This window comes from Natator depressus, chromosome 5, assembly GCF_965152275.1.
Source record: "Natator depressus isolate rNatDep1 chromosome 5, rNatDep2.hap1, whole genome shotgun sequence".
Taxonomy (NCBI): Eukaryota; Metazoa; Chordata; order Testudines; family Cheloniidae; genus Natator; species Natator depressus.
Genome location: NC_134238.1, coordinates 12,822,877 through 12,835,930, shown reverse-complemented (window position 1 = coordinate 12,835,930; position 13,054 = coordinate 12,822,877). Strand labels below are relative to the sequence as shown.

Genomic DNA, 13,054 nt, shown 5'->3' with positions numbered 1-13,054 from the left:
AATGACTGGCAATTTTTTTTAAGTGGCTTCTACTATTCTCCACGTGAACCAATTATATCAGACATCTAGGGTCACATTTTCTAGAGAAAGGGATTTCCCTTCTATGCCTGAAAAAGCATTGTGAAGATGCCAGCTAAAATTACTGTGTCATATTAAGTTACAACTTTTTGATGGGGAGAGTAAAAAATGGAGGGTGGGGATTTCAATACTGATTTATTTTTAAATGATTAAACAAACAATTTCTAGGCATCTTCAATTCCAAGCCCTAGAGGCAATTTATAACTGTTTCTAACCAGTGGTGCTGCTGTCACTGAACCAGCTGAGACACTTGGAAAAGTCAGACAATAAAATTACAGGTGGGGTTGGGGGGGAGTACTCTCAGACCTAATTCTTTTGCTGGATTCATGGGTGTTCATTCTACACAGTGGTCCCGCCACACAGGAGAAGGGGCCACAGAGGCCACTTTCTGTGGTGCCCCAGTCTATTCGGTCTGCACCTGCAACTGCCTCTAGGGGGCTCCAAAGTAACAGCAACGTCCCTGAATTGGCTGGCAGCCACAGCAGAGCAATGGAATGATCTTTCCAAAAAGTGCCCTTTGTTAATCAGCACTCAAATTCCACCTAAAACTTGGTCACAGCTCCTCTATAATGGAAATCCTGAGAGGTCAGCCACTGCCACTGCACAATCTAGGGCCCAGTCGTGCTCCACTCCCCATGATGAACTCCCTGTCTTCAAAGGGACTTCCACACTTGGGCTCAGCCACAAGGTCAGGCTCCACACTTAAAAACACAGTTTGATCATCTCAGAGGGCAGCCCCTGTCTTTTGCTTCATCCCCTTTGAAATGCTTAGCTGGCCAGACATGTAGCATGCTGAACAAACCACCACCTCACACACGCACAGGCACACCAGACAACAGATACAGCAGGAAGGAGAAAGCCCACAAAAGGTTAGTTTAAAGGGAACCATGCAAGGCCAGCCTGAGCTCTGAGACAGTGGTCACCAGGCAAAAAAATAGATCCATGTGCCTGTTTCCCCGCTCATCCATTTGTTGATCTTGTCTATTTAGATTGTAAAAAAATTTGGGCTAGGGTCTATCGTTCACTATATATGTGTACAGTGCCTAGCACAATGAGGCCCCAGTTTCGAGGGGCAGGAGGGAGGTAATCCAGGAAGTACTATAATACAAATAATAAAATAATATCCCCAGAAGCCCCTGCACCATGGCATCCGAGACGTGGCAGTTACAGCTCAGCCCTGCTGCCTGTCTCCTGCAAGCAAGTTTCATTGACTTCAATAGGGCTATTTATGGGAATAAGAGCTGCAGAACTGTGGCCAGATTTCCTCTTCTAAGTACAGGAGGAAATTCTGATATCTCAGTCACCACTGTGCAGTTGTTATTGGCAATCACTGGCTTTTTAATAGTGACCACTGCATACTGAGGAGGAATATGGCCTATAGAGACTCTCTTTCTAAAGGGGATAACCAGCACTGACCTGATTTGCTTTCAAATCCTAGGTCTATATTATGTTATGATGGTCCAGATGCTGCCGGCCCTCTGAGCAAGAAACTCCCATTGAAGACACCCCCGGGGGCTTGCGGGAGCCACCCCGATTATTTGGCCTTGAGGAGTGTTATTTTCCTTCAGTGCATACGGGCATGAGTGAAAGGATCACCACAGTTTGATTATGAGTGCAAATAATATTTATATATATATGTGCTAAACACAGTCACTATATTGCAGTTTTCCACTATGTCACAGCATACAGAATCAAAGGTTTGCATGTTTATGGAATGTATCCAAGGTAACAGCACCACAGTAATACAGTTTGTAATCACACACCCTGATTGATTTTTTTTTGACATGATAAGCTTCCCCCCCCCCCCACGCCCCATGTTTAACTTTGTTTAAGTACCGATGCATGCAAAGCATTCCATTCCCAGAAACGATGCAAAAATGAGGTAATAGGAGTAATAAAAAAAATTAGTATTAATTTCTAAATAAATAAATTATAATTAAAAATGCAAAAACAACTATAAAAATAATTAAATAAGAACCCACAATATCTACAAGTTAGTCATAAATTATGATTGTTAAATATAAGGCATTTAAACTCACAAAACCCTGTAAACTATGTTTTGTTTCTAGAGATTTGTTTTGTTTTGTTTTGAAAAAAATCACTCTATTAGCTCATTCTACTCATACAAGCTATTTAAAGACAAGGGAGCCTGACACACCAAAATGCAAATTTCAGACGTTACAAGCTCTCGCGTGCCACTGTATCACTCACTCACACAGACCATGGAAGTTTGGTGCTTTCTTCACCGTTTTAAAAACTGTGCTTGTTCATTAGGCAAATAATAATACTTTCGCATAGACGTAAGAGACGGGTCGGAAGAGTTCACTTCCTCCCCACTGAATAGTTCATTCCAAGTCTTGAAAGGTTCTGAGCACCACCTGCAAGGTGCTGAGTAGCTGTAATTCCCATTCACTTCATTAGAGGACCCTCAGCCCCTCCTTGGACAAGCTCAGCACTGGCAGGACCAGGCTAGAACGCATGATGGATTACAGTGCATCGAAAGAGCAACATCTTGTTTGGCTCGTTCATATTATTTTTTAATGATGTATGAATCTGCTGCTGCTGGAGTGAGGCCTAGGCTATTTATTGCCCAAGGCCCTCAGCCCTTCTAATCTCAGGGCTCAGACCGTCACGTTCAACAAGATAAAGTGGAAATGACCACACGTGTTCTAATGTCATCTTGAGGCAAAATTTAACAGTGCTAGAATTTTTCAGAGCAGAGTTTTGCAAGAGCGGTTACCTGCCCCAGTTATCTCGCCCCCACCCCCGACACTGTTCTCATCACACACACACACGCACACACACACAGAGGACGAGAACAGTGGTTCCGAATAAACATTTATAGATTGTGTCTTCTTCACCTGCCCTTGTAAGTTATTATCTTTCCTTCCTCCCCACACCACTACCTGTGTCTAGCAAGACAGATCAGCTGAAGAGATGGCGACCCTGGGCGAAATGACTGCAGTGAATTGGAGAGCCTTTCCTGTGCGAACGCTGATGCAGTCGCTCGACCCGGCCCTATCGTTAACTTTATTCTCCAGACTGGAAAAAATATATAACATGGGCGTCTGGGAGGTCAGCGTTTTCCAATTACAGCTCACAGGAATTCTATGATCTCTCCAAGGGTAATTTATGTTCATCTCCACTTACAAAACATTACTTAGCTCCTATGAAACAGGCACTCGTGGGAATGAGAAATCATCCTCCATATAAGCATCCTAAATACATGTTTCTGATTAAAAATCCTCTAGTCACTTTTTTGCTCCCCTAGTACATGAAAAATGTATTAAAAGCCTGGAGAATCTGGGCTGTTGATTCCAATCCTCCAGAGAGCTGTCAGATAAAGAAGACTGAGTAAAGAGTCAACATGCACTTAATTCAATGTCTCTCATGGCAAATAATCTGAAATGTTTATTTCAAGGGAATGTGGCTCAGAAAGCGCCATTATTTTCGGCACTTCATTGATTACTTTCTAATCTTTATTTTGCACAAACTTATAACTGAGCCGGCCAAATTAGCATCCGTTTCATTTCAGAGCTCACGTCATACATATCTATTATATAGGTGTGGTTTTGTGCATGTACATGCATACACATCTACAGTTTAAAATTCAGACCAAGTAGTCAATTATCCCATACATCTAAATTCCCGTCCTGTACTGAAATTTTCACATTGTCAGCAATTTCTTATGTACAATATAAGACTGAACTATCCTGTTATTCTCCCCCCGCTTCTTGTCATCAGAACAACTCGCTGAGATTTTCCCCAGCCAGGTATGAAGAAAAAAGTGGATTTTTAAAAAACCTGCAGAATTCCACCTGAGCTGTAATCTCCTCTCTTATTCTTGCTTTCTAAGCTACGAGATGCTGCTATTTCGTGTAAATCGCAAAAGGAAAGAGCAGAAGAAAGAAATTTAGTGCAGGATGCAACTTGAATCAATCCCTTTTCTCCTTTGCCTCCAGGAGCCTGAAAAGGAGGTTAGATGGCAGCACAGCTCTGGAGTGTTTAATTAGATCACTTGAAATGTCTTAGTCTGCGAGCCAAAGAAGACCATGAGATTAGGAATTTAATTGTAAGAAGGGCATGTTGGTTGTGTTCAATTTTCCCCCTTCTGGATACCTGCCTTAGCAGAAAATATGGTTTGTGCTTTTGTTTTTGAGAGATGGAAGAATGCATTTCTCATCACATTGCAAGCATATTTCCAGGCCAATTAGTCCTCCAAAACACACTTGCAGGGTCTAACGACTATGACCAGCTTAATAGGTTCTCTTTCTCCAGCAGAGAGACAATGGATCTTTCACCACAGGTGGGGTGTCAAGTTAGCATCGGATACATCTTCTGCTGCAGAATTCTGGGCCTGGTCTGGAGAAATGTGGAACACCTGCAGCTCCCACTGACATCAACGGGCCATACAGATTGCAGGAGCCATTGCAATTGCACTGGAAGATGAGACAGTGGTAGGAAAAATTACAATGATAAAACACCAAGTGGCCCTCCTTGAATGCTGCACCCCAAAGTATATCGTTAAGCTATGGAAGCAGGAGAAGCAGAGTCAGTCCCAGGATCCTGCCCTATAGAAAGTGTCCAGCACCAGCAGATAAGCAAGAACAAACCTTCTCTCTATCGTTTTGTTCACTTCAATCCGATTTTTTTTTTAGGCTTCTCTAAATTAGCAACACACTGTAAACATAATCAAAGAAATGAACGAAGACGAGGCAAAGAGCACGATCCTTCTAACTGTAAACAGGAATTTGCTATTTCACCTCTTTCTTTTTTCCCCCCTAAAGGTGGGAAGATTTAACTTTTTTTTTCTTTTTTCCTCTGCCACATTTCAGTCAGGCACCAAAATAAGGAATCTATGAAAAAAATATTTGGTGGAAATTAGGTTAAGAGCGACATGTCCACCACAAGATGACTAGGGCACCAAACACAACATTTCTTAAGCTAACATGCTCCAGTTGCTGTCCACAGAAATAGCTAAAGACCCCCTAACATGTGTCTACTTATTCGAGAGGTATATATACAATCCTTGTGAAATCCAGGATTGACAGGCCAGACTAACCACACACTAGTTCCTTCATGTTCGATACTAAATCTTCTGTAGCATAGGGCCTTCTAGCTCTGGGAATACCAGCTCCCATGCATTGGACCAATATGGCTGTTAGGATCCTCTCCTACCACTAGATATTGTACCACCAATTTCTCCTTTTCGCTAATGTGCTTGCAGACTTTTCCTCTAAATCAAATGGCTCAGAAGGCAAAATTTTGCTGCAAGGGCTTATGGCCAAATGACCTGGTAAGGAAAATGGTGCACCGCATTGGTTCTTTCAGCTGTCAGAGCCAAGTTGTGTTTCAATGTCCACTCTGCAGATCGGGCACTTCTTGCTGGTTGCTAGCCACTGATCCACGCACACTTGGTGAAATAGATGCATACAGGGTAAACGCCTGCAAAAGAGAATCACATGCCTGTTACAGAGGGTGAAGTGATGTGCGTGAGGCAGGTGGGAAAGGGACAAACACAACCACGTAAAGGATACAGAGAGGGAGAGAATCAAGCATTCTCCACTCAGTATGTTTATAGATTCATGGATTTCAAGACCTGGTGGGGCCGTTATTACTATCTAGTCTGACCTCCTGCATAACACCCTAAGACAAAGAACCACACCCAGTAATTGCTGCATCAATCCCACATCTTCTGTTTAAACTATGGCAACTCTTTTAGAAAGATATCCTGGCTTGATTTAAAGAGGGATGGGAAAACCCGCCACACCCCTAGGCAAGTTGTTCCAATGGTTAACAACCCTCACTGGTAACATTTCTGGCCTCTCTATTTGTTGCAGTTCAGAATCGTTTAAGCTAGGCCATGCTGAGTGACCTGGATGGCGATTGCACACACAGCCCTAGCAAAAACAGTCACCAGCTGCACCCAGCACCTTAATTCCAAGATTTTCAAAGTGTCCCACAAACACCCGTTTGTTTTATAGACACGGAAATTGGAGTAAAAAAATGAAGGTCCAGTGCCTTTAACCCTTGTGCATGTGCCCTGGTGTATGGAGGATGGCAGGAACTGCTCCCTGCATGGGACCACTGAAGGTGCACAGTGCCCCAGAAGAAGTACGTGGTGGGCACAGGGAGAAGGTAGAGAGCCATGGCTCTCCAGGCAGCCTGGACTGGGCTCATCTGCAGAAGCAGGCTACCCCTTTCTTGAGTCAAGCTACCTCATTATGGAGGAGTCACAATCCCTTCCTCCTGCATTCGGTGCAGCTCTGTCCCACACCCCCGCACAGGGCTGCACCTACATGCTGCCCGTGATTGGACCAACGTTTCAGCAGAATAGATGGGCACAGCCCTTACTCAGCTGGTGCAAGCCAGGAGTAACTCTGCTGATGTTAGGGTTCCGCTACCATGTATGCAGCATTGTTGGGAGAATAGATGCCGGCCCTGAATCTTCAGTCTCGTCACTTTACGTGTGATGTTGGCTCCTACCCCACTTAATTGCCGCAATAAAATTTTGCTAGGACAAAACTGATATGCACAGCCAGTAATCTTACTGCAGGTTGGTTACTTTAGGGTACAACGGAAGGTCACAGCTGTTCCATGCCATCTGAAACATTGTTGTGTTGCCATTCTCGCTCACGGCAGCGGGAACTTTATGCCAAGAAACCCAAAATTTCCTAAGTGGCCGTGACCTGGCTTCCAATTTTGGGTGCTCATTTAAGGCTCCTAAAACTCTGGTTGCCGTCCCCCTCTAACCTCCCAAACACACATGCACTGAGCAGCTGGATTAAAGAGGAACCTGAAGCAAAACCCCAGATCCAAACGTCCCTGAGCTTGAAATCTAAGTCTTCGTATAGCTACTCCCGTCATAAGGGGTTGAGTCCAAACTCCAGATGCAAACACCCCAGAACTACAGAGACTTGCATACAGATCGGAACTGTGTGACTTGCCACTGACTTAGCTATCTAACCTGGCTCCTGCCGTCACACAAATACTGATTGGCACTAAAATCTGCAGTGCTGTGGGCCTAAAAACACAGAGGCCCAGAAGTAGGTGACCAAAAGCAGAAGTCACTGTTGACAACTTTGCCCCAACTTTGCCTGCAGCATGGCTCCCTTTAGCCACAATTTATAAAATGGACTTTGAGAGAATCCTAAAGACGTTTAGCTTCCTACAGACACCTGCACTCTGAGTATCAAAGGGAGCTCACCAGATGTGCAGTGATGTGCGTGAGGCAGAGCATTGACAGCCTGGTCTTAAAAACATACTCACACAGCAGTGAATGATTTCCAATAAAATAAAATCCAACCAAGCAGGAAATGAATGGAAGTAAGGTGGAGGCTGGGGGGGAATCTGAGAGCCAGAAAATCTCTGTGGGAAAGATCATACCTCACGTCTTCTCCATCTTCAAGCATAGACAGACAGATTGTGCATTTCTCATCGGTGTCCGACTCCTCCCCATCCCCCTTCTCAGCTTTGCCTTCCTGCGGTCTTCTCTGTGACAAGGTTAAAGACGTAATGTAATTACACAAGGAGAGACTATGACTCACTACTGTTCTCTACAGCTCTGCAGCTGGAGGATTCTGAACAGTAAGTGCTTCATTGTCAACTGAAAGGACCCACCAGGTTAGGGAAGCCTGCCCAGTCAAAAATCCACAGTGGGATGCATGCCAGTTCCTCCTCATGCTCCAACTGTCAAATTGTACCAGGAGAGGAAAGGCAGACAGAATAATGTCAGCGTCCCAAAGGAGCCAGGCAGCCACTTCCTCACGACTTCCATGATTAAAGTCACAGTCATTAATGTCACAATTAATGTCATGATTTATTCTTAGGTACCGGAACCTCCACAGTCTCTTGGGCATTTCCAGTGAACAATAACAATCCCAGTTCAACCCTCGGCTATACCAGCACAATTCCCACAGATGCTGTACCTGTACATTGCAGGAGATATCTGCACACCTATCCCTGCCACAGCTATCGTTGTTTCCTGTAGACTTTAGAAGTGTGAGCCTTTCTACACAACTCAGCATTCACTGCAGTAACTTCCATACCACTGAAAATACCCTGGTTCCTGGCCCACTGCCAGCAATTCCGGGCCCCAGGGCAGAACAGTCAGTGGGCCCCCACGCGCGCGCAAGCCATGGACGCGGTCAGCCTGACATTTAGGCAATGCTGCGTCTGCGCAGGCTGGTGCCCAGCGAGCTGCCGGCTGCCCTGCTGGCTGCGCTCTTCCGGCACAGCCAGGGTTTCCACATGTCCGCCCGGTAGGGTTGCCAACTGTCTAATTTTGCAAACCCAAAGACGCTTGCCCCACCCCCTGCTCTGTCCCTTCCCTGAGGCTACGCCCCGTCGGGCACCTTCTTCAAGGCCCCGCCTCCTGTTCACTCCATCCCCCCTCCCGCTTTTGCTCGCTCTCCCCCAGCCTCACTCACTTTCACCAGGGTGGGGCAGGGGGTTCCGGTGTGGGAGGGGGTGAGGGGTTGGGCTCTAAGAGGGAGTTTGGGTGCAGGGTTTAGGCTGGGGCAGGGGGTTGGCATGCAGGAAGCGGTCAGGGGGTCGGCGCTTACCTTGGGCGGCTCCCGAAAGCAACCTGCACACCCCTCTGGCAACAGCTCCTAGGCGGGGGGCCCAGGGGTCTCCGCATGCCAGAGCCTATAGGCACTGCCCCCCGCAGCTCCCATTGGCCACAGTTCCTGGCCAATGGCAGCTGTGGAGTCAGTGCTCGGGGTGGCGGTAGTATGCGGAGACACTCCCCGCTCCCCCCGGGGGCCATAGGGCCATTCCGGCCGCTTCTGGGAGTGGCACGGTGCAAGGGCAGCAAGAAGCCTGCCTTAGTTCTGCTGCGCTGCCAGCGGTGGCTGCCAGGGGCCCCTGAGCCCTTTTAAATTGCCCAGGCTGCTGGGCAACTGCCCCCTTTGCCCCCACCCAACCCCGTTGACAGGCTTGCTGGTGCCACAATCACTCTGGAGTGACAACTGTTACTTGTCTTGTGCTAATGTCAACAGGCCCCAACCCCATCGTGCTAGGTGCTGTACAAACAGAAACAGTGTCTTTAATGGAGCTCATTAAATGACAGCAGAATTCGGCCCATGAGCTTTTCCCATTGTTTTCCACAGTTTCCAGTTCCACTCACATCCCCTCTCCTGAGAGAGAATAATCTAAACCCAGCCCAGCAAGTAAAACAGAGTCAAAGTCTCAGGCCCCACTTTCCTTCCTCCTCCCTTGTAGATCTAAAATAAAGTGACCTCCTGGAGTTTTGATCACAAAATCTGGAGATATCACTTTTACTGAAGGGAGAGTGCAGATTCTCTCATCGCCGTGTGAGTCTTCCTCGCGTGGGACTTGGACTCAGAAGGGACATACATGTACACCCGCAGCTTTTCTTGTGTGTGTGAAATCAGTAGGTGCTACCACTTGTGTGCATAAATTACAACAGTTTACACGCGCGTGTGCGCACGTGCACACACACACGTGAGCACTGAAACGGAGACTGCTGAGTGGGAGAAAGTTGAGCTACCCTGGCACTTTAGCCTACGATCCCCACAACACATTATAACCAAACATGAGATGGGCCATAGGGATTCTGGATTTCAAATTCCTCCCATCTGGATTTGAGGCTTTGGTTTGGGCCTCAATCTAACCTGAATTTGGCACACACACACACACACACACACACACCCCAAGTTTCTTCCCATTTCCTATCCATGAGCAATCCTGGGACAAGAATGATTACGTGTTTCTTTACCAGCTACACTCATTCCCTTAAGAAACGAAAGTCAGACCTGCTGGGAGAGTTGCCTGTAGACTCAACCCTGGCAGCTTCCTCACCTTTTTGTACTTGTGTGGGAAAGTGAACCTCTCGATTGTGTTCTGCACAGCTCCCCGGTTCACGCTGCCTAATCTGTCTTCCAGCTGCAGCAGCTCCTTAAGCAGAAAATATCCACAAGGCATATGACAATCTCCCAAGACTATCCCTGCAGATTCATTCTGCTTTGTGATGAACATAGAATGTAAGGTTCTTTCCTTACCATTTATTCAGAGAAAATATAATCTCATGTTAATAATACTATGTTTCACTTTCACGAAGTCTTTTATCATAAGAACATAAGAACGGCCGTCCTGGGTCAGACCAAAGGTCCATCTAGTCCAGTATCTTCTGACAGTGGCCAATGCCAGGTGCCCCAGAGGAAATGAACAGAACACGTAATCAACAAGTGATCCATTCCCTGTCACCCATTCCCAGCTTCTGGCAAAAAAAAGCTTGGGACAGCATCCCTGCCCATCCTGGCTAATAGCCATTGATGGATCTATCCTCAATGAATTTATCTAGTTCTTTTTTGAATCCTGTTATAGTCTTGGCCTTCACAACATCCGCTGGCAAGGAGTTCCACAGGTTGACTGTGTTGTGTGAAGAAATACTACCTTTTGTTTGTTTTAAACCTGCTGCCTATTAATTTCATTTGGTGACCCCTAGTTTTTGTGTTATTAGAAGGAGTAAATAACACTTCCTTATTTACTTTCTCCACACCAGTCATGATTTTATAGACCTCTATCATATTCCCCCTTAGTCATCTCTTTTCCAAGATGAAAAGTCCCAATCTTATTAATCTGTCCTCATACAGAAGCTGTTCCATACCCCTAATCATTTTTGTTGCCCTTTTTTGAACCTTGTCCAATTCCAATGTATCTTTTTTGAGATGGGGCGATCACATCTGCACGCAGTATTCAAGATGTGGGCGTACCACGGATTTAGATAGAGGTAATTTGATATTTCTGTCTTATTAGCTATCCCTTTCCTAATGATTCCCAACATTCTGTTCACTTTTTTTGACTGCTGCTGCACATTGAGTGGCTGTTTTCAGAGAACTATCCACAATGACTCCAAGATCTCTCTCTTGAGTGGTAACAGCTAATTTAGACCCCATCATTTTATATGTATAGTTGGGATTATGTTTTCCAATGTGCATTACTTTGCATTTATCAACATTGAAGTTCATCTGCCATTTTATTGCCCAGTCATCCAGTTTTGTGAGATCCCTTTGTAGCTCTTCGCAAGCTGCTTTGGATTTAACCATCTTGAGTAGTTTTGTATCATCTGCAAATTTTGCCACTTCACTGTTTACCCCTTTTTTCCAGATCATTTATGAATATGTTGAATAGGACTGTCCCAGTACAGACCCCTGGGGGACAACCACTATTTACCTCTCTCCATTCTGAAAACTGACCATTTTTCCTACTCTTTGTTTCCTATCTTGTAACCAGGTACCAATCCATGAGAGGACCTTCTCCCATGACAATTAACAGACATGGACCCAAGCCACAAAATCCACACCTGGGTTTCTGACACTTAGAAGTCCAGGGTGTTTGAATCAACAGTTTTCTGCGAAGCCATTGTCTACAAATTAGTGATTTATAAAACATTAGTTAATTCTCAATTCACACCTGTGAAGTTGGTGGAGTCTCATCTCCAGATAGGAAAAATGAACCAGAGATATTAAGTGACGTGTTTCTGGCCACCCATTGAGCCAGAGCCAAAAGGAGGACCCTGGAGCCCTGATACACAGGGCTCCTTATTGTAACTGTTAGACTTCATTGCCACCCAAATTGATATTAAAATTACATGTTTTAAAATAATCTGGACACAAATATTTTGCCAGATCAGTGCTACCCTTTCACAGTGCTAGTATGTTTCACAGAGAGGATACAAACTGGGACAAAGCTCCAAAACTGCCTGCCTGGATGCGCACCTGTAAAATCTGTGCTCCCCCCTGTTCTGTGCACCACACCTGGATTTGTGTGTGAACCACTAAGAGCCTGATCCACAGCCCCCCCGCCTCCCCCCCCCCCCGAATGGGAATCTTTCCACTGACTTCAATGAGCTTTGACTCAGACCCTAACTACATCTATTTAGCATTCCTGGACCTAGCACATTTATTCCAGTTTGGAACAGCTGCTCTATAGTGAACCGGTTTAAACATTTATGGCAGGACAGCTGCAGGTTCCAGGGGAAGGAAAAAGGGGTTAAACCATCATGTAAGCCAGAAGGTACCTACTTCATAACTTTCCCTTACGGCAGACGTGTGCCTGTTTGGATTTAGTCCCTGAAGAGCAAGTAACTGAAGCTGAGGATAAGGGTAGTTCCTGATTTCATGGACAACCTGTGCGGGAGGAGAAAGACAATCACCTGGGTTTAGCACATAAAATCCTGACTTCAAATCAAATCTTTCTAAAGTGCAAAACTTCAGAGCAGACTGGCAACTAGTTTGAGGCCCAAAATAAAGATTTCTTTTAAAAACAAAGAAATCATAGAGTTTTTATTAATTAAATCTACTCTCAGTAAAAATACAGTTGTGAGAGGTTTTTTGTGTACAGTATGGCCAACCCTAGATATTCAAAAATCATGAGATCAGCTTAAAAATAATCAGCAATACATATCGGGTTCTGTTTATTTTTCCTCTGGTTTTTAGCCATTTAAATAGCATTTGAGTCACATTTTCAAGCTTCTCTTTGAAACCAGGAGAACTAGAAACTTACTTTAAAGAAAAAAATGAAAGCTTGGATTCTCATGGTCACATGATTCCAGGAGCCAGAGGCTTTAAGAAAAAAAACAGACAAACCCCCCACCAAATATCACAAGACACAATAAAATTGCTACGGTTGGCAACACTGTGGCTCAACATCCAAAACGCAACATCCTGCTAGCAGGAGAGTATCACTAAGGTTATGTCTACACTATCACTTTTGTCGGTAAAACTTATCGGTCAGGGGGTGTGAGAAACAGCAGGAATGATTCTCAGAGACTTAGACACTTTAAGGTCATAAGGGACCATCATGACCATCTAGTCTGACCTCCTAAAGCCCCTTTACACCACTCTGACACTACAAAGGGATTAAATTAAATTTAAATCCACTTCAAGGCTGCTTTACATTGCCAGAATGGTGTAAACAGTGCTTAGTCTAAATGAGCATCAGGGCCAAT

The 13,054-nt window shown here is 45.1% G+C and overlaps 1 protein-coding gene across 2 annotated transcripts in view; it reads right to left on the bottom strand.

Moving 5' to 3' along the window:
- Positions 1-2,028: 2,028 nt before the first annotated feature.
- Positions 2,029-13,054, bottom strand: part of ARK2C (arkadia (RNF111) C-terminal like ring finger ubiquitin ligase 2C) — a 114,038-nt gene continuing 103,012 nt past the window's right edge. Inside the window, exons 5-9 of one of the 2 annotated variants that reach the window (XM_074952315.1) lie at positions 12,129-12,233; positions 9,904-9,999; positions 7,465-7,571; positions 5,372-5,523; positions 2,029-4,517 (exon numbers count right to left, since the gene is read on the bottom strand). In XM_074952315.1, the coding sequence (XP_074808416.1) occupies positions 5,406-5,523; positions 7,465-7,571; positions 9,904-9,999; positions 12,129-12,233 (426 nt within the window). In that variant the 3' untranslated portion in view covers positions 2,029-4,517; positions 5,372-5,405. Of the gene's footprint in view, positions 4,518-4,538; positions 5,524-7,464; positions 7,572-9,903; positions 10,000-12,128; positions 12,234-13,054 lie in introns of those variants that run through there. The other variant, XM_074952314.1, reaches the window with a different exon arrangement.